Source organism: Alexandromys fortis, unplaced genomic scaffold (genome assembly GCF_014885135.2).
Source record: "Alexandromys fortis isolate MF-2015 unplaced genomic scaffold, M_Fortis_MF-2015_v1.1 scaffold_139, whole genome shotgun sequence".
Taxonomy (NCBI): domain Eukaryota; kingdom Metazoa; phylum Chordata; class Mammalia; order Rodentia; family Cricetidae; genus Alexandromys; species Alexandromys fortis.
In genome coordinates, this window is record NW_026068020.1 from 3,070,177 (window position 1) to 3,098,013 (window position 27,837).

General features: G+C 48.7%; 1 protein-coding gene across 5 annotated transcripts in view; it reads right to left on the reverse strand.

The window, feature by feature from the left end:
• Agap1 (ArfGAP with GTPase domain, ankyrin repeat and PH domain 1) overlaps nt 1-27,837 on the reverse strand; it is a 446,708-nt gene that overhangs the window by 274,277 nt on the left and 144,594 nt on the right. For all 5 annotated transcript variants that reach the window (XM_050163111.1, XM_050163110.1, XM_050163109.1 and 2 more), the window contains exons 2-4: nt 23,884-23,942; nt 18,985-19,072; nt 452-537 (exon numbers count right to left, since the gene is read on the reverse strand). In XM_050163111.1, coding sequence (XP_050019068.1) covers nt 452-537; nt 18,985-19,072; nt 23,884-23,942 — 233 coding nt within the window. The remainder of the gene's footprint in view (nt 1-451; nt 538-18,984; nt 19,073-23,883; nt 23,943-27,837) is intronic.

Below are 27,837 nucleotides of genomic sequence, written 5' to 3' on the forward strand. Positions count from 1 at the left end.
CTTGGCTAGAAGATCAGGGTGTTGTAAGTTGGGTAAAAACAGTGGTGCTATCTTCCTAGAAATTTTTCAAGGGAATCACGGTACACTGCAACTAATGTTCAGTGGGGGTCTGCTGGTGGGAGTGGGGGTGCCCACTCCTGTGACTCCCAGAAACAGCAAGGGGGTCAGCCTCCCAATTCCACCCAGTGGACCCTGAAAATGATGCTACTCTGGGATCAAATTGGGGGTGGGAGACAATTTTTTAAAAGCACAGAAATTTCTAAAAGTGACCCTGACAGAATATGATAGCAGATGTATCTGCTTTTCCTTCCTTCTTAAAAACTTTTAAAAAAAAACCACTTCATGGGTTTCTAAATTCCCTTATTTTAAAACTTGAGATTTCTTGTTCAGGCTTTTAGATAAAGTCAAAGAGCAAAAGAGAGTCTGGCTTGGATGTGCATGCGGTACTCACCTGTGCCTCCGGGGGGCCCCCTTCATCCCTAATCAGCAGTAGATAACTCTGTCCATCAACCACAATCTCCTTCTTGAACCTGCCACCTGCCACACACAAAAGGCACCATTACAGAAGGCAACAGAGGATTGGGGGCAGACAGACACGGGCTTCACTTGCGGAAAAATACACTCTAGGCCAGGTGACCGCTGGGGCAAGCTGGCCGGGAGAACAGAGGAGTAGATTTTAGAAGTCTCCCGCAGTGCTGCATTTTTAGAGCTGAACTCTGATTGAAACATGTGTCTAAGAACCCGTGCTCCCTTCTGGTTAGCAGGCACGGCCTCCTGTTGCAATGCCAGGAACCCTGGCTGAGGAGCGTAGGCTTTTCATGTAGAACTTAATACATAAATCGACAGATTCTCACCCACTGGGAAGGGGGCGAGGGTGGGCTCTCAAAACCCAGAAATGCTTTTTCATGCTTAGCAGCATCTGAGAACCTGCATTCTCCTCAAGGGAAACCCAGTGCATGGGAGGAAAACATACAACAGCATGAGGATGGTGTCTCCGGAGTCACAGGTCACAGTTAGGGAAGGATGCCCGACTACTACACACGTTAGACAAAGCTACCGATGGAACTGCACATCGAGACAGAGCGGTGCAGCCAACTGACAAGCAGGTGTTAGAGACCACGTGGGGTTATCGAGAGACCGCCTGGGGCCCTGCTGGGATGTCAGGACAAAAAGGAAGGAAGACTGGCAGAGGGCGGCCCAAAGTGGGCCACCAAACACATACAGGACTGGACTACGAGGTCCGCACCGTGGAGACAGGCCACCTCCAGAGACACCTGCTCTGCTCTGAGGCGCTAGGGTGGGATATGCCATCAGTTCTTGGCTCTCATCTTGGGTCCCCTGTGTAGATGCCGCACAGAAAGGACCCTAATGAACCCACTGAACTCAAAAAAAGTTTGCAAAAACCTTCCAGAACCACTTCTGCCACAATCACAGGTCCGGGCCACCTCATCAACAAAGCTGAAGAACGAACTACATTCTCCACACCGACTCAAAGTGCCCAAGACCCTCATTAAATAAGTGGTTACGGAGGCTAAGGGGGACTAGCCATCCTTCCTATGCAAGCATACACAAATGTGAAGACACACACACACCAGCCCTCTCTCCTCCTGTCTGCACCTGACCCGACAACATGGAGTTCTGCTTGCCTGTCCTCACCTACTGAATGCGGAACACAATGAACCCTTCCAACACCACAAGACATAAACACACACTTGTGCTGAGATGTTCCACCCTGAAAAGCAAAGCAGAATCCCAGGAAAGGGTCTGGTGGAGATGTTCTGGGGAGTGGGGTCTGTGTCAGCAGGGGCAAGATAGCTGCCCCCTAGACAAGCTTGAGGACTTCCCAAATGGGCATGTCAAAGCCACAGGAGAACTCAGTGACTTTAGGTCCCCAAATCCAATTCAGCTAGAAGAGAGATGACTTCCCTTTTTAGAAGGGCTCTGTCCCAGCTGACACAGAGAAGACCCCCCCCCCAGAACAACAGCTGAAAGTTCGCTGTACCCACACTCTATCATCATCAAATCTGTTTAAACCGGGCTCACCCCCAAACCCAGCTCATCACAGTTACCTCCTCCACCTCGGTGACCCCAGCAAGAAAATGCCAAGGATGCCATCCTGGTGGGTAAGGAAATAGATGAGGGTACCCCTTTCTCCACAACCTCTCCAGCAAAGGATATCATTGGTGTTTTTGATTTTAGCCATTCTGACAGGTGTAAGAGTGTAACACAGCAGTATGAGCAGCACCGGCTGGCACGACTGCTGCTGGTATTCACAGTTCCAGCCAAGATCCGCTCATGCTTCTGACAGCACATACCAACAGGCAAAGCTTGCTCACCACGGCGAACAAACACGAGGTGGGGGAGCCGTCAGCCTTACTTCCTTGATTTTACTTCTGAAATAAGATACAGGGAACCTGATGTTTCTTGATGAGACAGATGAAGTCAAACATCAAAGGAAAAATGATGTTTGCAAAGCAACCTGCCACTCTTGGCTCTGGGAAAACCCCTTCATTCCCACCCTGGGCCTAGAGATCAGGCTAGGAACACTCACCAGGGTTTGGGGAAAACAGAATTTGTGTGGTGATATAAAAGTCTTTCCTGTGGTCCTTTGAGATCTAGCTTTAATGATAACTGAGTGATGTAATCGTCCAGCTGCCAGAGGAACCACCTCTGTGGGTCACAGCAGCTAGCAGGCAAGCCCAAGACAAGCTCTGAAGCTCCGTACGTGAGTATGTGGTCGACCTAAGGGTCTCTGGGTTTGGCTAAACAGTGGGTCCCTCCAGGGGTGGAACTCTGCCTGTGTCCTATCTTCACAAGTGCCACCTGGTCATTCCAGCAGCTCCTGCCCAGTGCCTATGGAGGGAAACTCCAGTGCTGGATCTACATGGGGCTTCTTTGTCTTGCTCTGGATGGTCTGGTCTCATGCTCATATCCACAGCAAGAGGCAAAGAATGGGACCCTGAAAGGTCCTGCAGCAGCAGCCCTGGCTTCCCCTCTCCAGACGTAAACAAGGACTCTCTCCAGTGACCCTCTAGCCAGCAAGCACCCTACACAGAGCTCCTGTCTACTCCCTTGGACCTTGCCATGGGAGATGCTTTTGGACAGATGAATCACTCTGAACCATCCTGGAATTCCTCATCTTTATAGAACAGATGCCACAACCCCAAGTGAAGGGCTCTTAGACACATCCCCAGCACTTCCAAACTGAGGAGGGCAGCTTCTTCCACCCCAGAGGCCTCTGACAGCTTCGATAACACTTACGTCCTGAGATACAGAACTCGCAATTCCTATTTCAATGCTTCAGTTCCAAGAACACGCATGGGTGATAGGATTGTGCGAAGGCTCCAGAATCTCAGCAAAATCAGGAAACAAAAGCCAACTAGAAAAAAATCGCCCTGAGATAGTGCACACAGGGACCAGGGAACAAAGATTGTGAGAAAGTAGACCAAGATTAAAGGGAACACATCACCACCTGGTAACTCTGCTGAACAGACACACCAGGGTCCGGAGAAACCAAAATAACACACGACACTTGTCTTCCACCGTTTCCCAGAGGGAAGTGTCAATGGCAGGAGGCTGGTGCCTGGCTAGCATCTCTGCACTGAGGTCAGGATCCCAAGTCAGAAATGCTAGAAATGGGAATTATTCCAGTGGATCACAACAGCTGGAGTTTGGGACCATTTGCCCAGGCTTCATCAGCCAAGCACCCTTGACCTGAATATCTTACGTTTTCTGAGAATCAAAAGTATTGTAGATTCTGGGATATGCTGGATTTTGTGTTTCATTGTTTACTGCTGAAAATTTCAGGATGTAAACAAATTCCAATTTCAATTTTATTGTGGATTTTTTTTAATGGAATCTAAATGTCATCTTTGCCCAGGGGTCATGCAAAAGTTCTCGGCTTTTCCAACTTTAGTGTATGTGCTGCCAACATACGTGCAAGTACTTACTATAGACTTAAAGTGTCTCTTTGATATCCAAATTCTAAATTATTCTCTTACAAGTCTGCTTTCTCCAGCCATACATTGGCAGCAGCGTGGCTGTCCTATGAAGCTGTCCTAAGAACGACTGCCAACTTTCTCTGACTACTGGTTATAATCACCCAACATTACATTGCACCAAGGTAGTTCATTTTCAAAAGGTGTCACCAATCCACACCTCATCTCTCTGGTAGGTATCAATAACCTATGTCACTCCATCTGTGTGTCAAGGTGCCGATGCCAGGGTTGGAGGCCTACCCTATAACTCAGACTCCCACACAGTTGCCTCCGGGGCTGGGAACCAAGACAGTGGCGCAGCCGTGTTCTCTGGCTTTAAAGCACACTTTTAAAGGTCTGATTAGGGGTGTTTCTCACCACCCTACCTCAGCCAATTTCAAGGCGACTATTCTGAGACTCTCACTGCAGAATCAGCTCCAAATCTGGGGCACCACAAGCCAGATAACTGGGTTCCTTCTGTTTCAGCTCACACAGGAGGAGCAGTCACGGTTTATTCCTCTTGCATGCTGGGCCAGGGTCCCATCTCTGTCCAGTTCTGATTTAAGGGGTAAAAATAAAAGTGGAATTTTCCTATTCCAAGAAAGGAACTGCCTGGAGTTACGCACTGCCACAGATGTCTGCCGTTCCTGTTTCATCATTCTCAGTAACTGGACTAAAAGTTGTTACTGCATCAACAGTTCTCCAAGCAACCAAGAGCGCCGACAATGCTAAGTGCCCTCTCACACCGACACTGCCAAGCATCTCACTGAGTTATCCCCACAACTGTCTGTGACACATTCAGCAAAGACAAGCCCAGGGCCTCTTGGGAGCCGTTCAGACACTAAGGTACAGAAAGCCCTTCCCTCAGTCAGCCTGCAGGAGAGCGGAACATCCGATTCCTCAACCTTCCACTCTTCCAAGTGAATGCCAAGCTCCACATGACCCTAACGTGACCCTGTCTGCAGACAGTCCACGAGCCTGTGTGTCATTCTCCTCACTCTGGGACTATGTGGAAGACGAAGGGAACTGGATTAAGTCTTCTCCCACTCCACACTCAGAGGACTATAGCTCAAAACTATCCCTATGCCTCACAGACCAAGAGGACAGACCCCCTTCAGAAACCAGGTCTTATTTGCGTTGACTGTCTGATCATACACGCACAAATGAGGGCCTGAATAAAGTTACACTGAAGCTGCGTTTAAGGCCCCTACAAAGGGGAGGACTCATTCTCACAACTGAGCCTAACCCAGTGACCCTTGCAGCAGGTGCCAGTTGGCCCAGAGCCCTGGTGCCGACAAAGGAGGAAGAACAGAAATGGATGGCGCTAGTTTCCTCCACTTTTAGAAGATAACTTTCTTTTCCCCTCAGTTTCATGATGAAGCTGGAAATGTCCCTGCAAGCATCGTGGTCTCCCTGTCATCTAAGCAAAGGGGACTGAGAAGCACAGAGGGCGGCAGGCCTCTGGGCTCTCCCTAAGAGAACAGAAAACAAACCAAATCACAAACGTGCCAAACTCCTTTAAAAATTAATGTGGCTTTTAAAACTATGTTAAGTCAGTACTTTATGAGATTGGGGCTTTGGAAAAGTTTAGTATTGTGATATTTAAAAGGAATTTTGGACCACATAGTATTTTTTCAGTGGGAACAGGCATTATTTGGTAATATACTAGTTTATAAAACTTAACCAAAACAGATTTCCACTGCCATGCTTTTTAAGCTTATGGTGGGAAAAAAAAACTGACAACAGCAGTGTGCTAAGAGTGAGTGGGGGCTAACCACGGAGCCTGCCCAGGGTCTCCGTGGGTGGGACACTGCGGGAGGAGGCTGACCTAAGGTGACGCCACTTAAGTCCATGCCAGAGGAAAAGGAGGAGGGCAAGGAGAAGGACTGAACTGACTCTTCCATTCCTGGAAGAGGCGAGGAAAGGGCAGAATGAGATGGACCAGTACGGGGCAAGGCTGTGGGGAGAACCTTAGACTCCACTGAAGAAACAGAGTTCTCTTGCACACCTGGCTCCTAGGAAAGACTGTGACAAAGGCTCCCCACTTGGAGATGCAATGCCTGTGACCCCAACAATCTGAGCAAAAGTCAGTGACGTTCCACACCCCAGGACACACGAAGGACGCTGGGAGAGGGCCGTCGGCCAATGCACAGGAGCAGCAGAGCCCTGATCCCTAACAGGAAGAGTGCTCCCTTCCTAGCAAGGCAACTAGAGAGGCAGGCAAAATACCTGCACCAATCTAAAGCTGTGACTACCAAGGCTGGTGACAGTGAGGCTCCCAAGGTCCCACAGCCCTTCTCCACTGCCGCTGTTGAGACACCTGATGGAGGTCTAAAAAGGGCACTTTGGAGGAACAGGCACTACGGTCTTGAGGCCTTAGTGTGTATAACCCTGACTGGTACCGATATCCCCTCAAAACGTCAATAGGGCTCCAGTCTCCACCAAGAGAGTAACTGGGCAGACAAGGGGAAACAATAAGAGCAAGATGTTGGGCAAAGATCCCACTGGAGAGGGGAGGAGGTGGTGAAGTAACCTCAGAAGAAGGGAACACAAATCCCAAGCTGCAGAAGGAAGCTGTTCACCAATGTTTCCCGCTCCACGTGACAAAGCCAACAGTAACACCTGTTACAGTCCGGTGTTCACTAAAACAAAGGACCCAACAATAACAATGGGGGCCAATGTCTAAAATTTGGCAGAGAACAACTTGGGAGCCAAGAGAGGGTTTGTCCGGGGCAGCAGAGGCTGGAGAGTAGAAATCCTAGATTATATACACTGTTACACCACTACTCCCCGAGGCTGTATCGAGACAGCTGCTGATGTCCACACAGTGGTGACATGGGCTACGAGACCCACTTCTCAGACAGTCCCATCACTGAGCTGTGCCTGACTGTGCCGTAGAAGAAGTAATTTTCACAAAAGACCAGAAAGTTATTTTAGGCTCTTCCAATGTCTCTTTTTATTTCTTAGCTCCCAGGCAGTAACAATTCTGATCAAGGTGATCCTTGCTGAAAGTTTCTCCTGGGTCCCCCTACCCCTCCAGAGATGGAACCCAGGGCTCCAGCCAGCCAACCAACACCACACCACACCACACCCCCGTCACTGAGCTAGATGCCAGTCTGCACTTTGAATATTCCTTTTGTAGAAGCACATACTTAGTGTTCTGAAAGTCACACCTGTTCTGCCCCAGGTCTCTGGGACATTATCTGTGCTGTGATCCTACATCACTTGTTTACTAGATGGAACGCAGTATGTCTTGCCTCCAGCTTCTGCTCCTCCCAAAGGGGACTCATCATTGAGAGGACCAGAACCTCACGCTGGGGAGTACCCATCACCACACCAGCTGTCCATACAGAGCTGGCAAAATGTCTTTGTGCCCTCTTCCTGGGGATGGAGCTACTGGCCCTATGGCTAAGTCCAAGCCTAACAGCTTGCTTCCTCCAAGACTAACTTGCATCTGGAAGATCTAGGAGCAAGGTCTATGTGCCACTGATGCTGGTGTGCCCGCCTCCCCCAAGCTGCTATGTGCTGAAGAAGTCAACAATCTTGATGGGTAGGACACAATAGTTGAGTGCAGAGGGGCTCTGGGGTGTTGGGGTCCAGCAGATCACCTCCACCATAATCTGAGTCAATTCCAAAGTCCAGAGGTGTTCTGGGAACTCCTGTCTACCTCCATCGTCACCTTCTAAGTCTGTACTATGTTACTGTCACTTCTAGTTGATGGTGACGGCTGTGACAATTTTTTAGCCCTGTTCTATGCAGGCATTGAACCTTACTTCATGCAGCTTCAGCCATCTTCTTACCGGTGTGCAAAGGGTAGGAGGTGTGGACTGGTTCTGTCATCAAGCCTCTCCCCTCCCCTGTGGCCACACACTGTCCTTTCCTCACAGCTGGTTTACTCATTTGGCCCTCAAGGAACAACAGTTGTGTCTCGTTACTTCCTCTCCTCCTGTCTGTCACGGTGTTAAATTTAAATGTGTATCAATAAGCAGTGAGGCTCAGAAGATAGAAACTGCTGGTCACATGTGCTGACGTCATGGTCACAGGGATTAGGCCAGCCTCAGGCCCAGGAAGAGTTGTGTATCACACACCACGAGTGCCTCTGCCTAGATCCTAAGACAGTACACCCTGGAAACCTCTATGGACGCAGGCTGGACGGCACTACCAGTTTTATCTGGTCTCCCTTTTGGTCTGGGCCAATCAAAGATACAACAATTACACAAACTCATTAGGGTCACAAGAAGCTGTTGTCATCTGTAATCTGCGGTTGGTATGAGGTTCCATCTGTATTGATACACACACACAGTGCTAGTCCCAGTCTTCCTTGGGTGTTGTGATCTGTACCCATCGTAGTTATGACAAGCACACACGTCCTTGCATGGACCAGGAGGGAAACATTTCCAGGAAACATCATGAAGTCATGGAGACACCTGTCTGAGAATACATACATTGTTTTCAGATCCACTATGCATGCCAAGTCATAGGTAGATGAGATGCAATGGACAAGCCCACTGGTTAAAATTTCTAAGAACACTTGCTACTCTGTAGATATAACACAGTGCTTGGATCTACCTCCATACCAAAAGTTCAGGAGCCAAGAGGGAGGCAGATCTCACTGCTATACTCCAAGAGAATGGCTCATCAGAACGTATTTTTTTATGCCCAGACATGCTGATTGTGATCAAAGAAAGGCATGTGATGTGAGCAAAGCTAATCAGAACAGTTCCTGAATATTTTTTGCTAAAAAGAGAAACACTAAGAATTGAAAAGTAAAAGAGAAAAACAATCAACTTTTCTCTTTACCAGTTATGAGCACCATGGACAAAGAGGCATCAATAAAATGCTTGGATCACATGGGGAGAGCTAATCAACCAGCTTGTTGAGTGTTAGGGTGGGACATGTAAGGGGGGGGGTGCCCCGTGGATCTGCGTGTACCAAGGTCCAAATATGCCCCTTAGCTGCTCCAGGAACACAAGTCATGAAGCCTACCCTCCCTATTTGTGTCCCTTTGGATGGGTCTCCTATCCCTTGCCCCTGGCCTGTGAGTGCAAACTGGTAAAGTAAACCAGTCTTGTGGCAACCAGATCTCAGCAGGGAGGTGCTTTAAAAGTGGAAGCGGGAGCCGGGTGGTGGTGGTGCACGCCTTTAATCCCAGCACTTGGGAGGCAGAGGCAGGCGGGATCTCTGTGAGTTCGAGGCCAGCCTGGTCTACAAGAGCTAGTTCCAGGACAGGCTCCAAAGCTACAGAGAAACCCTATCTTGAAAAACCAAAAAAAAAAAAAAAAAAAAAAAAAAAAAAAAAAAAGGTGGAAGTGGGTTGCCCACCAGAGTTCAAAGTCAAAGACAAACAACAGTAGATACAAGCACTAGATACGGGGTCCAGGAATAATAGATTCCTAAATTAAAGACAGGCAGGTACAGGTGATGGACTTCAGTGTAAGAATCGCCTATGGAGGTAAAACATCTCTGGGAAAGAACTTGTAACTGTACGTGTGAAGCTGCCTAGACGGCTGTGCTTTCCCTGTTAGGAATGTTGCTGCTGCACTGAGAATACAGCTTGGTTGCTACAGTGCCTGTCTAGCATGCATGAAGCCTTGGTTCTATTTGCAGCATGCATAAACTAGACATGGCGATGCACACCTGCAATCCCAGCATTGGAGAAGTTGAAGCAGGTGGATCAGAAGCTACACAGTGAAGTCAAGGACAATCTAGGATATGCCAAACCCTGTTCCAAAAATAAAAGTAAATTAAAAAATAAATGGCTATGCTCAACTCTTACAGTTCCTGGGACAGCAACAGCTGTGTAGAAAGCTAGCTTGGCTGTTTCTGACTGGAGACCAATGGCACCCAGTGCATGTCCAGTGACCATGAGAAGCTGGACCCTTCTCCGTGCATGCCAGCGGGTCTAACCTAGCTAGAGAGCTGGAAGACCTGCATGTGGCCAGATATGAATCACTTCCAAGTAATCACCCAGGAAACAACTTCTTCCTGGATGCACACGCCAACCCCAGGCCCTGGACCGGCATCCAGTGAGTCTTCAGCTTCTTGCTGAAGTAATGATAAAAACATGGACAACCCAGAGTTCCTGCCAACCAACTGAAAAACACATTTTGTTCTGCCAGACTCACGGATGCCAGAAACATGACAACCTCCTCGTCCTGGCTTTGTCGCCCTTTTCCCCTTGTTCACAGCATATGCTTCTCTTTCATTATGTCCTTCAAAGTCTAATAAAAGAAACAAATCAATGTCCTTCCCCTGTCTTACACAGTATCACTGGGGGCAGAGATGCAGACTGCCACAGACAGAATGACAACACAGAAGGGCAGGTAGGTGACTTCCCCATTAGGGACCAGAAAAGCAGCGGAACTGGCCTAGGGAACCAACCAACCAGTGGGCCCATACAACTCAAGACTCACAGATAACCCTAACCACTTGGTCGCAAGCAACATGGTGAAATTCGCCTTAAAAAACATAAATGGGCGGATTTTAAAACCACTCCAGTTTTATTAGGGTTGAATGGATTTCTGTTATGCTTGACATTACACAGGATCCAAGAACAGTTTGAAAAGAAGCCTAACATCTGTGCAGTGATCGTAGCTGACTGGAGTCTAAAAGTTTACTGGATTTGGGAAAGTTACTAGGAGTTGACAGCTTAAATGTGTTTCAGCGTCCCTGAGAAATCAGGCTGGGTGTTTACCGCAGCGTTTGTTTCTAGGAGACTAAGTAAACATCCACTAACAAACTATTTCAGATCCACGTGCTTCTGAGAACACACTCACTATAGCCTGATGCTAGCCAGACACATGTTAGGAGGCCATTCCAGGCAGGCTCTTTGGGGGATATCAAGACTGAGGTATGGGACAGTGACTCTCAGGCAACTGCTGGATGTTAAGTGACCACCAGGAACCCGCTGAAGCACGTGACATGAGCAATTCTAGAAAAAGAGAGAAAGCAACTCAAAGCCCACATGGGAAACCTGGTGCCCTGGCTTCTACTGCACATGACACCCATGATCTTGTACTTATCCATGAAGGTGGCAAAGAGCCTAGAGCTTCCAGACCTGGGAGAGGGGACCAACCAGTTCACATCCCATTCTCTGGTCTAGGATGCTCGTTTTAAGCGGTGGTCCCAGGTGACATGTAGGCTGTACCTTTATTGGTCTTACCTTCACCTGGGGGGATGCCTGAGATACCCTGAAGATGTCTGATGGTCTCATGTAGACTACCCCAAAATACTGGATGGGTCCTCAAGCAGAGGACAGCACTAGTGGCTGCAGTCACAGCTGTGAGGACACCAGTGGGAGCTGAGCCTGCCAGAACCGAGGATCCAAACGGGAGGAGAGGTGGAACTTCTCATGACACCCACAAGACAGGCCCACATAAGACAGGCCCACACAGGAAGGGCCACCCGTGGTTCTGCAGAGACAGGGCTGTCATTATACAAAGGCAGAGATTCTCTGGGCGCTCTACACAAATCACTGGGTCTTCATTGCATGCTGAAAGTTGCAAGGCCAAGAAGGGCTGGGAACCCTGACCACTCAACAGCCCCAGGCAGTCATGGCTGCTAGCAGCAGCCTCTTCAGGCATAGCAGGAGTAGGCAGGACAATCTCCGTAGCAGCTTTGAACTGCATTCTTAAATGCTGCCGGGTTATGGGGTGCATTTGGTTCCCCTTCTGTTGGTTCTCCCTTTCTAGAACCACCCCATCATACATGCCCATCTCAACTGACCACACATGTCTCAGTTTGTCTTCCTCCCAAAATGTAACTGGACTCTTTTCCACAGACCAGCCAAGTTTTCACCAAATCTAAAACCACTCTGTTGGGAATATTCGACCACACTGTGAACCCTGAGTTTGCATTTTCATTGATTAAATAAAATTAACCTTGTGTTAGGAGACTGAGTTAGTAACTAGTGACAAAGAGTAATCATAGAGCACCAGAGGGCATCAGGGAGAGATAGAGAGACCTGGGAAGTAAGAGGGTGGGGTTTGGAGTGGTACAGCTTTTTCTGGTTGCGCCAAGCAGAAACCAGGGTCTTTCGGAGAAGCCAGCCTCTCTGAGCTTTCAACCCAGTCTCTCAACCTCAAGTCTTATTTACAAATAGGACAATAGAGATTTAGCTAAAGCTACCTTTAGTGGCAAAGAAGGGGCGGTATCTGTGGAACAGAATTCCCGCCAGGCTGCTGCTTAGAGAAGCAGGCTGCTTACTGTGGAGTTGCAACAGCTGGCTGAATAGGACTAGGTGAAGGTGCAGCCACTGTGCTGAAAGTAAACCACCACCACACGGGTAAGCTCTGAGCTCAGAAACAGAGTGTGACCCGTCGGCTGCCTGCTCTCTTGTTAGCAGGGCATAACAAAGAGCACTGTCAAATTTTGGTGATTCGGGCTCAAAGAGTCTAGTTTCCTGGGTTTGAGACAGCTGCATTGTGCTGTCCTCCGAGGAAAACAACGGCCATCTTTATCAGATCAGCTGTGCCTTCCTCCAAGAGTCACCGCTGGTGGCCCTGTGGGCTGCCAACATTCTCTCAAAGACGGGGATTGGCGGTGCGTCTTCATCACGTGCTGAATGTGGATGTCATAAGGCTGCTAAAAGGCCAAGGGCTGGGAACCCTGACTATTCAACAGCTCCGGCAGTCATGGCTGCTAGCAGCAAGCCTCTTCAGGCATAGCATGAGTAGGTAGGACAGACTTCCTAGAGCCATTTGTTTACAACTGGCTCTGACTGCACATGGCCTCAGGGTCTCAGGAGGCAGTAGTGTATACAGGCTTAGAAAGGTTAGTGGAAGGAGACTCCATCTAGGTGGTCATGAGGAAGCCATCATCTACGCTGGGTAAAGACTTTCCAAGGCAGCTACTTTGGGGTCATCACTCCTGCCAGTTAACCCCTTACCTGTGCTCTAGAAAAAGTACAAAAATCTCACTGGTTCTTCGGGGTGGAATCATACTTGGTGGGGTTTGTCACTGGACATTCATGAGGAGTGGGCAGCATCATTTAGGGCTCACCAGGGCAACTCGCACAGCAGAAACCTCCTCATTCAGTCTCTCTCAGAATCAACTCTCCATTCCCACTGTGGCACGTCCACAGATCCACCCAACCCAGCTCAAAATACCCCCAAAATAAACCATTCCCACCGAGCACGGACATCTCATACCATCATTATCAAAATAATATAAAACTGCAACACACGCAGCATTTGTTCTGTATCCTAAGTCATCCAGGGCATTTAGGATACGCAGGGGATGATAATGCACAAGTCACACCCAAGGACCATGGGGTCTGAAAAGAAAGACCTGAGCCTCTACGGGATGGGGACCTGCTCCACCCAAGGACACCTACCTAGAGGACTGCACTCACCTCCTGCTCACCTGGGGCTATGACTATCACACATCCACAGCTTTTCCTAACAGAAAGGATGCACAGGCTCCTCCACCTCCCTCAACTGCTCCAGTCTCTTCTGTTGTGCAGGGAACACCCAGATTCCTCTTCCACGTGGGAAAGACACTACCATTCTCTTCCTTGTGTCTCCCTAGTGAAACAGCCACCTGTTGTTCTCTGCCTGTCCTCTGCCTTTCTTGGGTTACTTTGTGCCAAAATGAGTGACTTAGGACCAGACTTTGGATTATTTGCCTTTTGATTCTAGGGGAGAAGAAACCTGATGTGGGGATCTCCAGAATGTTGCATGTGTACCCTCATACGTGTGCAGTTGGGGTACTGCACATGAGGCCGGTGTATGCAATCATTTCTGGGATAGTCAGGAGAGTATAGAAACAGGGCTGGGGCAGAGAGGCGCCAACACAGGGCTCCTGGAGGTATGCCCCATCACACCAGCTCCTGGCCAGGCACCTACTGGCTATCAGCCTAGACAGAGCCAGGACAACCACAATCTTAAAGCTTGGCCTCCACATTTGAACTGGCTAAGAGGTAATGAGCAGTGAAAAAGGCAGGGGAAAAGAAAGTTGTCTTACATGAACTCTACCCCTGTGGACTGCACACTAGGCCCATGAGCTCCCATGCCACACCTCGATGTGTCACTTCTTTACAGCTGTAGCAGGTGACAGTCACTCTTGGAGTGAACCTACTGTGCCTTGGTGTCCTACATCTTCAGGCACTGTGTGAGCCCTAGAGCAGGTGGGCTTCAGCCTCCAGCTACTGTAATTTTTACCCAGATGTGGGTTTGTTTATTCTTGATCTGGGTAAAAAAGGGGGTTTGCTGAAACACGACTTCAACCCACAATTTCAACACTGTCCCATCAGCAGGTTGTGGGTGAGAAGTATTAGCTAGGGGCGTTCAACGCTCCCACTGCAAGAAGGCAGGCTATGTCCACTCTCAGGTTTGTTGCCTTTAACGTTAAAGTCTTCTATAATCCATCACTACAGACCGGTCCCCCTCCTTGAGGCCACTGTGTCCTTCTATCTGCATAGCCCTTGGGGACCACAATCCACAAACAGGAAGAAACAAAACCTAGAGAGGCTGTCCAGGACCCATGGCCTATCGTGCCTGGAGGACACAAAGCTAAGTGTCTTAGGATAAGACATGATTCCCAACACCTCCTACATGCTGCTGACAAGCTAATTCTTTTATCAATCTCCCACAGAGAGTTAAGATTCACTTAAAACACAAGGGTTCAGTCTGAGGGAAGGCAGGTGCACATTGCATGCTAAGCACCTAACACATGAGGGGGAAAGTGAAATCACAAACAAAGCTCACAACTCTAATTAGCAGCTATTAATAGGGCCTTGAAAGGGAGGTGTGAAGGTCACACCCAGGCTGGTGGTCCTGTAGGACTCAAATGCCAGCCGCACTAATCAGCCCATGTCCAGGAGAGGAGATAAAGGGGGAGCCCTCCTCCAGAGCTCTGGGTATGGAGCCTGATTAAACACCATACAAATGGAGTAGAGCTGTGTCCTCCAAAAAGGTTCATCCTAACCATCACCACTAAGCCGACTGTAGTGGCCCTCAATTGTAACTCCAACCCTCAAGAGGCTGGCTGGGATGGCGGCTAAGGTTCAATCTGGATGACACGGTGAGTCTCAGCAAACAAACCAAAAAAGAAACAAACCAACAACAGCAGAAGCCCATGCTGGGGACGAGTGGGACCTGTTATTTGAAACAGAGCCTGGAGTTATTAGAGTCCAAATGAAGCCACACTACAGTAGGCTAGACCATGAATCAACCCACTGGTGTTCTTCTCCTGGGAAAAAGGAAATGACAACATGGAGAAACAAGACGTGACAAAAGACGCCGAGGCTAGAGGGGCACTCAATAGCCATGGACACCAGGACTTCTAAAGCCAAAGAATGCTGGGGGAAATCAGAGGGCAGATACCACCATTCAACACCACCACGAGAGCTCCCTGACTGTCTCCTAAAGGAAGCAAAGTTGCCAAGGGACTTTCCTGGGACTCTGCTGTCAATTATACATCACAGACACATTTACAAATACACTCGCTCATACACTCTCATGAAGGAGACCGACCGCCTATACACAAACCACAGCCTCTGAGCTCTGTGCACGGATCACAGACTCCTTGCTGAGACAAACTATCTGCCCTAAGTCACTAATTAAAAGTATCATCAAGCATAAAGTGCTTTCTCTGGACTGCATCTCCAAGGCTTTCAAGTCAATTCTCTTCCCCCACAAAATAAAGTGTCAACTAAAAAGGTGTCACTCAAGAAAAGACAACTGAGCCACCCTGTGAGGCGCTGCCGAGAGGCATCTGAAGAAAACACTCTGGGATGATTGCACCAGGAAGTTCCTGCCAAGGGGAAGCTCTCTTCTCAAAGAGTGGATTTCTGTTCTCCTCGACACATTATCCCTCTCTCGATACCCAAACATCTCAGGGGCAAGTAAGGATTACAACCAAAGGTATTTTGTATGTATTAAACCAGAGGAACAACCCCGAACTCCATGACCAAGAATGGAGAGAATCCAGTGAGCTGCACAGACTGGCAGACACACATGTGGACAGTAGAGTGGCAGCTGTCCAGTTGATTGCTCTAGCACTGGGGGATTTCTGTGGCTTAGACATGGTGTGAGTGGGTATGCAAAGATTTGCAGAGAGGAAGCCTGCTTCCCAGCTTGACTCCTTTAACAGGTGGGAAACAGCGCAGGGAAACTACTCATGGGAGACGCTGTGCTCAGAAGGGACGAACACAGGCCTGGAGGGATCATGGCTCATTCTCAGGAGTAGCATTGCTGTAAAGAGCAACACTGATCCCATCCCACACTGTAGCTTCCTGTCTCGTCATGTCCCTGTCATGCATGCTCTGACTGAGATGCCCTCACCAGACCCCAAACATGGAGCTGACTGATCTTGGACATTCAGCCTCTCAAATGTGGGCTAAACTAAAAATAAACCAGTTTTCAAAAGCAACTAACCTTGGGGATTTGTTATAGCCATGGAAAATGAAGGATCACAGAGGACAAATCAGAGGGCAGCAGCAACACAAGAAACTGGAGGGCCACACGGTTTCAGCCAGGCACCAACCACAGTCCTCCTACACAGCTGTACCTTCCCACATGGGTGATGAGTCCCTGAAGGGAAGATGGAGCTACAGCCTTCTGACAACTTTCTGCACACCTGAGACCCCCACCACCCAGGACTCCGCACTGCTAAATAAAGACGGTAAAAGAGATGTTGATCCTGCAGCCCTTATATACAGTTTCTCCAATTCTGTTAGCATGGATAGATGGCTACGCTAACTCACGGGGAAAAGTGCAACCACCTCCCAGCTCTAAGTTCCCTGACCCCACAGAAGAATCTTGGGATTGCAAATCAGGAGTGTGAGGAACCAAAGGCATGTTCCTTTGCGTCCTGCCACTGGTGCAGGGCCCGTGGATCAAGGGGATAGGGAACAGAAACCAGCTGTCAGATCTTGATGAGCACAAAGACAGTAACTGCTACCTGCTACATCTCAGACAGCAACACAAGGGCAGCTCAAAGGAAACAGACCTCCCCAGGCCAAGGGCTTCTAGCAACACAGAGGCCTCCTCATTCGCAGAGATGCAGTTGTATCCTGTCGGGAACAGCTGGGCATGGTGCTGCCCTATCACACGAACACAGCTCTATCTTCCATCACACAGAACAACTGCCCTAGATCCAAGGCCCACAGTCAGAGGATGGACAGGTGGGCAGGTGAGGGTGTGAGAGAAAGATCCTGAATTCTGTCTCTCAGATCCAAGAGTCCTCAGCTGTGTGCCTGTCAGTGCGGTGGTAAACTCCCACTCTGCAGATCGGGGGGAGGGAGTGTTAGCATCTCATCTCACAGGGTAAAATTTTTACTTCTGATGTGCAAACAATCAAGAGAAACACCACTGTGCTGATCAAAATAGAAGGTCACAGTCTACTGTTGGACACAGGTGTGTTAGGACAGACTGAATGACCAACAGGAAATGACCGACACCACAGTACTGATCAAATGTAGATGTGGTCCTGCCTCTCCCTTTAGAATCAGCGACTACAGTACCACCTACCTCTAAATCCCTAGAAATCTGTGCCACAGAGAGACAGCAAGAGAACCAGGGGCGGGCCTGGCCTGGAACTTCCAGCAATTCTAGCCCAAAATGTGGATGCTGGAAGGCATTCACAACAGGACTGGCTGAAAAAGGCGTATGTTTGCCTTGCGGCTGGGTCAGCGCAGACCTTTGGTAGACGGATTTTTACCAACTGCACGACAGTGAGTCCCACAACGCAGAAGCCCCGAAACAGAAGCGCTACCAACTCCAAGTCTACTCAAGCTGGCTGTGGTGATCGTTCACACTCAGGCACAGAGAGGAAAGCCCTTGCACGGCCCTGGGCTGGTGGGTCCTATCTTCCTCCCTCTTCCAAGCTGTGAGTTCTGAGTACCTGGGTCTATAGTCCCCACAAGATCAAGCCTTTGTCTATTTGGTCTCATGCATAAACCTTTGGATGCTGTCCCCTTCCCAAATCATCAATCCCGGGGGAGAATTTGGGAAGTGGGTGTTTCCCTGATGTGACAGCTGGGAGGCTTTCAAAACATGGCTGGAAAACACTACAGAATGGTGGCAGAGCCCCAAGCAAGCCCTCAGAATTTTGTTCTTTCTAGATGGTTCCACAGTCTTTAGGACAAGAGTTAAAGGGCTAAAACATGTGTTACAGGGAACACGTGAAGCTACTTTGGACTACTGCTCAGAAGACAGCTAAGGGACGAAACAGGGTGGAATGCGGAACTTAAAAGAAAAAGGTGAAATGAAACAAAATAGGATGAGACACAGAACGAGGCGGGAAGGGAACGCTACAGGACAAGGTTGTGCCTCTGCTCGCTCCAGAACGAGACAGCACTGCCATGAAGAAATGTATAGTTACCTGCGTCCATATCTGCAAAGAATGGAACAGCCAGTAAGAAAAAGAAGGAACCAGAAATTCAGTGTCTCAGAGTTGGATTTCAAAAGGTTACATGGGGAGAAAATATATTTTAGAAAATGGCTTGTGGGCTACACTTTGATTAAGGGGACTACGGGGTTTCCTATTACCACTCTCATAATCTTACTTAAAAGTTAAAAAAAAAAATAAAGAAAAGAAAAAAAGAAACAAAACCACAGTAAGACATGGATATGTCAACAGAAGAATCAAAATGTCTAATGGCAAAAGAAATGCCTAATTCACATGCAAAATGATTATTACATGTCTGTAATACAATATAAAGGGAACATACTCAATACACACAGTGGGGGATCTGGACTGCATTTAGAAATGCTGGTATCTCTGACTACACAGTATTACAAGGTCAGTGTCCAGATCCGAGAGATGTCCGACCAGTACTCAAAGGAGTAGCACTGGACCAAGGATCAAGGGCATCTCATGATTAATGCTCGAACTGCTGGAGTGAGTGCTCTAAGCCCCTATCAGAGGGAAAGTATACCTAAGTCTCTCTGATGCTTGCTGGCTTTCTTACGGCTTTGGCATGGGTCATCTTTAGAATATGCTAAAGAAAAAATTTAAACCCTAAACTCTAAACTGGTAACTAACCACCTGCCAAACAACATACCTTCTGGAGACTCCTCCTGCACGTATGTGCCCGTCAGGTATCGGTGCACCAGCGCAGACTTGCCACTGGCCAAGTTACCCACAATTCCCTGCAGAAAAAAAAAGACAATGGTTAGGGGTGGTTAAATCATTTATTTAGCTTTTTTTTTTTTTTTTTTTTTTTTTTTGTACACAGAGGTTAAAATACTCAGTAACCTCACACGGGGTTATAATCACCCTGACAAAATGTTGAAGGAAGATTAAAAATGAACTCAGCAACTATTTCTATTGGAAACAGAGTCAACCTTGATTTAGCTGCTCCTGTCTTTCTTTACCAGTCCTGGTGCTGTCAGGGTGTCAACATAGCTGGTATCCTTCCGGAAATGCCCCTGCTGGCTTTACAGAGTACATGTGTACCGGCTCGACTGCCATGGGGTAGGAGCCTCCCTATACACTAAGATGGAAAGGTTCCACAGAACACACAATGCCACACACAGAGCTGTCTGCAGATAGGGCCATCTGGTACATTCCACCCTAAGGAAGTGAAAATGGGAAAGCTGGAGGAAGGAGTAACTGGGATTGGGAAGGGAGTAGAGACAGCAAGCCTGCCTCTCAAAAGTACACAACTAAGAGAAAACCAACAGCCAAGCTGTGGCAGGGACAGTCAAGGTGATCACACTGGGTAGAAAATAACAGGAGAGGGCAAGGGTGGTGTGGGTACCGCTGTCCACCAACAAGCAGGGTGGCGAGGCTGACCCCTGTGCTCTAGTGAAAGGACACTTGGCTCTGCTGGGAGCCCTGCACTTCTCCCACCCTCCCTCTAGGAAGCTGCTCCACTCAGAGGCCTTGTCCATTCTAATTTTTGCTTCATGACCATATATGAATCCCACGTTCTTCCCTGATGTCCCAACTGCCCCGCAGCCGATTGGTCTGTGTGACCATCTCCACACCCACAGGCTGTCCTCACCCTCTCACCAAGCTTGCAGGCCTCTGCTTCCTACTTCCGGGCTTTGTCGCCTATGTTCACGCACTATCAATCTCATCTCTACAGGGTTTGCTGTCTCCAGGTGACTAGAACTTTCCACATTGATTAATCAGAGCCCCAAATCCTATTCAAGCTCAGGACTGGCAGCCAGTTCAGCCATAACAACCTGAGACCATGTCTTTTGGTTTCTGAATGCTTGTGTTCCCAGGCCCCAGGAGACGCACGGAGAGAGGGATCTCTGAGAGGGATGGGTCACAGGACACTATCCACACGGAAACCAGCATATATCTGAATGTGGCCCAGCAGGCAGGAGAGAGGAAAGAACATCCCACCTGTGATCTATAGAACAAAACGCCCCCTAAAACCTACCAGCTCCCAAATCTGCAGGTTCCTTTGACTCCAACCTCTAGAACTATGAACACAGGTTTTACTGTTCACAACACCGTATCTTGTGACAGCAGTCTAGATGGGTGAGGACATTTTCATGCCACAGCCTCACCTGGGGCCAGCAAGAACACGGAACCTTTAACCTGACTTGCCACTCCTTATGGGAAGGGACTGTGCCTTACTCATCTTGTTCTGTGTCTTGCCAGGGCACCCACTCCAAGGAGGATGCACAGCCCCCAGGGAATCGGCGTGTGAATGGCTGATGAGTGACTAACACTAGTGAGTATAAATGAGCTCTCTCTACGCTGAGAGCTGGGCTGAGGGCCAGAGCATAAGGACAGCTCCTGCACAAAGCTGCCTCCTCTCCAGGATTGCATCTTCCTACCTGGAGCCTCCACAATCTGAGAATATCTGCCTATTAATTATTCTTTTGCTCAAGGGTACCTGCTGTTTGTCAGCTTCAAGCTGAGAAAAATCCAAGCACAGAAATGAAATGTTTAATTAAGATCACTTTCTCTTCCTGGAGGAAGAAATCCACACTGTGCAGCTGGGATTTCTCTATGTGGTGACACCAGCCGCTCTTTTCAGCAACAATGGGCAAAGGTAAGGCACATCCCTGACCAGGCCAGTGCCAGCTACCCTGGGCTGGGGATGAAGGTGGCTCAGCTTGTGCACCCATCTCACAGATGTGAGCAGCATTGTTTTAACTTGAAACACTGGCAGAAACTACCATCTGTTAGGATGTGGCCCTCCTGTGAAATTGTGACAACCACTCCTGAGTGTCACCTGCACAGAAGGAAATAACTCAGCCAATGGGCTTCATGGACAGAAAGGGGGCACCGTGATAATGACAGAGCTGGGTACATCAGACAGAAGAGGTCACCTGCATCACCTGCACAAGCCATCAGTTAAGGCTCTGTGCCCCATGTCATCTACCAGAAGAAGCAAAGCACAGCACCTTTATAAACTCAATTCTCTAGCACCCCGTGTTTTCTACTCGACTACTGAACACGATTCTACTGCAAGTCAAATGGAGCCTTCTAGTTAAAAGCCCCAGATGAGAGTATAAGCAAAACAGGCAGTGGCACCTCACAGGCAAGGTGCCTACTGCTTCAACCCAGGCGGAGGCACGGAGCTTACACAGCCCGGCACAAAGCTGCAGGGCTGAAGACAACGACACCACAACTTCAAAGAGGCCACCGCTCTCACAAGGAGCAACAGTGAACTGTGTATCCTGATGCATTCCAAAAGACTCACTGAAAAATACTCCACAAAAGATACATTGGGACACAGTGACATCATTCTATGGCTACATTTCCAAGCAGGGCTGAGGGTCCCAAGGCGATGACCTAAAGGGCCACCTCAGGAGCTGCGTGAGAGCAGAAACAGTAACAGTCCTATGGGCATGAGAAGGGAAATGATTCACAGAACAAAAGGGTGTTTCTTCAGACCTGAGCATTCTCACTGCACAAGGATAGGCTGAGGTGCCCTTGACAACGAGGTGCCTGCAGATGCCATCATGAGAGGGCACACACCACGGCAGAGCTCAAGGCCCTCAAACCACAGATGAGCCCTTGACTATAGGACAAGTCAATCACAGTGACCTCAAGTCAGTCCAGCTTTAACAAAGTCACATTTAGAAGAACCCTACACTGTCTCTTTAAATGTCAATACTTGCTAGACACATCAAATGCTTATAACAGAAAGTCACATGCAGAAAATAAATTTTTGGATCATCCTCAAATTATTATTGGCTGATAAAAATATGTGGACGAGACCAGGCATAGTGGCACTAGCCTATTTAATTCTAGCACTTGCGAGGCTGAGCCAGGAAGATGGTAATGAAAAGCCAGCCTGGGCAACATAGTGAGTTCCACAGCAGCTAAGGACATAAGTAAGATGCTGCCTTAAAAAGCCCAAACCAGTCAACAAAAACCACTCAGGCCCTGAAGCCTGCAACATCTTTAAATGCAGGCTGGCTCTCGGTAAGATAACCTGCAGTAACACCAGTTCCCCGTCATCTCTTGTGCTGCCAGAAGGTTGAAGCACCCCACCCCACCCTGCTGCTGTTCTGACTTAAATGAAAACCTGGGGCCAGAGGCTATGGCAACAGTGGGGACAGATTCAAAGAAGGCTCTCCAAGGCAGTGCTGGTTTCAAATCCCAGCTCTACCCTACTCCAGATGGCTTCCGAGGAAGTTCTTCATGTCCCAAACCTAATCGGTGACACAGGGTGACAACAGGACCTGCCCCTCCTGGGGTAATTGTCAGGATTGAAGGCCATAATTACATGAAACGTGCAGGCAGGGCATGCCCAGGACTGTGTACTTCATAAACACCTTGTGGGAAACACCCTGGTCTTGTTGTTTGTCACTGGCTATAGTCAGCACCTGGGTTTCTTACCACAAGTATCTAAAACTGGCCAGTCTTTATAAAAGGTCCCGTTAATGGCACTGGCACCTTTGGGTATTTCCAGAACACTCTAATACTGTACAAGTTATGGTAGCTAAGAAGCACAGAAGACAGACGAGACAGCTGTTTCAGGGACAGCCTGCAGAACCCCAGAGGCTGGGAGGACGGCTGGCTTCCGTAAGTGAACAGTCCCATTTGCCAGCACTGCTGAGACGCGCCAGTGTCCTGGAGGAAGTGGCTCACTTCCATCTCAGTGAGACATAAAAGTCCCTATCCCATCCTCTCTAAATCAGTGAGGCTGGGCAGCATAAAGAAGAAACCTGCCCCTGGAGGTTGAGGCAGGTCACTGGGGAGCTGGCAGGAGAAAGGATGAACAGGATGGGAAGATGCACAATGAGGGGGCGGGCCACACTGAGGTCCTCCACCACCTGATATGTGCTAATGGACAGGGGCTCATCTGTCATCCAGCAGGTAAGTCAGAGTCCAGCACAGGGAAAACAGAAGAGAGAGTGTGCGTGTATATAAAAACGGACTAAGAGCCTCACGTTTCATGACAAACAACACAGTTATTTAAAATACGGGCATCCTTTCCTTCCATGCTAAGGGTGGAGGCATGCCACGGAACTGGGCCTAAGAGGCAACTGCAATGGACAACATTCACAGATGCCAGCATAAGCTTTAACTCTGCTGGAAGTTGCTTTTATTAACAGCACAACTCTTAACTTATGCCAGGAGCTCATAATTATATAAACAGTCATTACTTTTTGACAAAAATTATGACTATGGACCACTTGTTACAGAGGTTGCCATAACACCCAGCAAGGGACAGGCTAAGTCCACGGTGGTATGTGTATACAAGTACATGTGTGTGACGCAGACAAAGGGCAGCACAGAGCCGGGGTGGGGGGGAATGTACAGACACCACCTGCTGGATGGCAATTACGGCTCTTCCATGCACATTCAAAGTTCTGGCTCCCTATTGCCAGTGATAGCCTTGCCCAGGTGCACACACCCCAGACGGAGCAAGCCTCCGCTCTTCAGGCCCCAGGAAAGAGAAGGGGTAGATATGGGCAAGCTTGCAGACTTACTGTAGGCTTATTCTAGCTCCTCCCTCCCACAGGCCAGAGGTGCCACTCACCACTTTGAGCTCCGGGACAGATCGGCTGAGAGTCCATTCCTGGCTGTTCACAAAAGCATCTGCAAGAGAGAATGGGAAGTGTGAGGCGACATGCCACAACCCAAGGCAAATCTGAATGTCCCCTATGTCATTTTTGGTGGGGACGGAGGGGCACTAAAGAACGATCACAACAGACCCCTAAGTTACTATGACAGGAGCCTGATCTGCCTGGACCTGACCTTGCATCAGGTCAGCTTTCCATCTTTTAGTAGTCTACTAAAATAGTCACTTTTCTGAAATCTCACCAAAAAAGAAAAAGATAGCTGACAACTCCAACCAGCTGCGAGACTGCAGGGTACAGAAAAGTCTCTGCTGGATATTAGGGTGAGAGACAAACAGAGAGGTGATTCAGCCAGGGTGGTTAGGGGTGCTTCAGAAAGACAAAGGGTCCCTCGGTCCTGGAGGACTCAGTCATGGTGCTTATCCCCCAGCCTGCCTCACACCTCACACCACCACAACCACAGTCCACGGCTTTGCTCACATGACTGCCACACTCCCCGTGCCACTTCCTGTCATAAATGACAGCCTGTGGTAGTGTCCACCACAATGCAGTCACAGGCTGCACGTCTCTTTCCAATGTAATTCACTCGAGAGTCTTTCTCAGATGACTCCTGATATTTCTTAAGTTGTTCATAACTCACAACATATTCAAAGTCAAGTTGGTCAGCATTCTCTGGAGTATGGTACTTTAGACCCAGCAGGTGTCAGGGCCAGAAGCATCGGTCTGCTGTTCCCATGTAGGTTGCTTAGATGAGACCAAGCATACCAGGGAAAGACAGTCCACCTGATACCAAAGAGGCTACAACCAACAGTGGCCAGACGTCACTGCCCTGCAGTGACAGAGAAACCCTGATGTCTACGGATATGAGTGGACCAGAGGTAGGAGCTGGGTGGCCTGCAGAGGCTATAGGAGGCAAGACACGCCAATACAAAAGCATCGTGGCATTGTGTGGTAGCTTTTTTTTTTTTTTTGGTTTTTCGAGACAGGGTTTCTCTGTGGCTTTGGAGCCTGTCCTGGAACTAGCTCTTGTAGACCAGGCTGGTCTTGAACTCCCAGAGATCCGCCTGCCTCTGCCTCCCGAGTGCTGGGATTAAAGGCGTGCGCCACCATTGCCCTGCGTGTGGTAGCTTTTTATTTGCAAATATATCCACACTCAAAATTGGGGGGGGGGGGCGCTAAGAGCTATTTACACAGCTTTCATTAAGAAACCTTTCTTTAAAACTATCTGCCCAGTCTGAACGACAGGTTGCCACACACAAGACCAAAAGAAAAGTAGCAGTTGCTTTAGTCAAAGACATCTGCACCACAGTCTTCTGCCATCTTCCTCTGTGTGGCTTTTCAGTGGCTGAGCCTTGTACCACGGCGGCGAGCAAAGCAAATGCAGGCTATGCAGCCGCTACCTAGAAAATTCCTCAACCCAGCAGGGAGACATCTCTGTCTCACTCAGTCTCCAGAGCAGTGGCCTGCTTCGAGGAACAACTTTGGCCATGTCTGCACGCACTTTTCCAGGATCTTCCCAGTGGGGCGGAGCCAAAAGTCACAGATGTCTGTGGGATTGGTTATTAACATACACTACGTCCAAGAGTCAACCCCCTGCAAGGAATAAAACCGGGTGTGATACATGCCTGCAATCTTCACACTCGTAGAATCATAAATATCAGAAGTTCAGGGTCATTCTAGGTTACACAGTGAGTTCAAAGTGAGCTGGGACTATCCTGTCTGGACATTCACCAAAACAGAAGAAATGGCTGTGTCTCACCCACTTAGCATCCCACTCCCTGGAATACAGTAACGCGAAGAAAAAACATTCAGACATCGGTGTAGATGAAGTGCTACTGGGCTGGAATTTAACGGTAGGGCTGAGATTACCACTGACAGGCTGTGGGTTCCTCTGAGCCTCTGAAGGGTGTGGGCCAGGCTGCCTGGCTCCTGCTTAATACCACAGGTGTTCTCCACTGCAGCTCAGGACAAGAACCTAATTCATCTTTCCTCATCAACCCAGCACTAGCCTTCTACTATTTTTTCCGCTTTCTGCAGTGCAGTGCATCCAATCCAGGGCCCCCTGCATGTGAGGCAAGTGCTCTAACACCTAGCTATAGTCCCATAAGTTAACAGTCTTTATTCAGTTAAAGAAAGTGGGTGCTGTGTCCAGGCCTCCCCCTATAGTGACAGAATACTGGGGCTCCAAGTTAGGCATGTAAAATGTGACATCAGGTGCCTTCACTGGTCTCTGGTAATCTTGACCAGTGGATTGTAAGTAATACCCAAGTGGATATAAGAAGAAAGGTACAGGGAGTGCACTACCCACAACGGGCTTCAAGATTCATGAGGACACACTTCAACTATAGCACTGCAGCAGATGAGAAGCAGGAGGCCATAGGCTGGGCTTGAGGGGCCAGGGCTGCCTCCAATAAGAGGATAGAACTAATAGGCCAAACAGTGTTTAAAAGAATACAATTTGTGTGTTGTTATTTCAGGTATAAAGCAAGCTGTGCGGGAGCCGGGTGGCAGGAACGCAGCCTGCTGCTCCTTCTACAGCAATGAGAATTTCACTTGGTTCCACCCAGACCATGTAAGCATGTACACACAGCCGAAAAAAGAACCCATGTGATGTGATCATTAGCATCTTACAACGAAGCTCTCTGGTGAGCTGACCCCAACACCATGCCCAGGCAAAGCCCAGCAGGGACCAGAGAACAAGCAAGGTGACTGATAAGACGGATGAACCTGAACCAGGCCGCCAGGACCCACAGGGTCCTCATCTATAACCTGGAGGAGCCTGGCTACAAATGCCGTATTTCTAGGGAAGCCTTCCACTTCACAGTTCCACTGGGTACCTTCCTGGGGTCCCAGAACCTTGAGCTAATGGCTTATTAATGTTCTTTATCATCCCCAGAGTCCAAACTGCATCATTTGGCTAGTGGACGCAAGCCTCAGCACAGCCAAGGCCTAAGATAGGGAACTGCAAGCCCAGTCTCCAGGACCACAGTGACGTCATGCTCCCCACTCCCACCTTGTTTGCCTTCAGGGACCACAGATACGAGCTCCAGCCACAACTCACGAAACTGCCACCAGGGTAAAAAAGGAAACTATAATTGTAGGCGAGAAGAAAAAACACTGTCTCAGAGACGGGGATGCTCTTGGAACCTTAAATTCCACAAAGCCTTTTGGAAATGTACTCTGTTTAGCAACAGATATGATTTTTTTTTTAACCTGAGAACATTTGCAAAGTCTTGAAATAGGAAACAGAACAACAGAAAAGAGAGCAAGTCTACCCAAGGAACAGGAGGGAGGGAAAGCCAGGCTCCTGGTCCTATCATAGCGTGCTTAGGAAGAAGACAACATACTCTACAGAGGAATAAGAGCTCTGTGGCACAGAGCTTAATACCCAAGGAGCAATGACTTCCACACCTGGGTGCAATACTGTGACAATTTCTTATCAAAAGCCATCTATTGCGAGTTGAGCAATCCATGAATAAACCCAGTGCTCTGGGGTACTAGACGATTGCCAGGTTCCCGTTAGCTCCAGTTGCTCCCCAGTGGCCCCAAAGAGTCACAACCAAGATGTCTCCCTCCCTCACATCCCTGTCATTCACCTTCCCCATTCATAAGACCTTTCCTTTGAAGAGTGACAAATGTCATGCCACCAAGATACCACCATGCCTATCCACCCCTAAAATATGACTACACCACAGCCTCAATCCCAGGCATCTTTCCCCTAAGCACTGATGTGGCACAAGATCCTTCTCAGTAGAGACACACATTAAGAGACCCTTTCTCTTCTCCCCTACACAGTCTCCAAGTCAAAAGACACCAGCTGAGGTGGCATCTGGAGGACTCGATGAGTTGGCTCGAAAGCCATAGGATTCCCTTTAGTGATTTTCCCTCACAGCACCCTTGCTCAGGAAGAACGG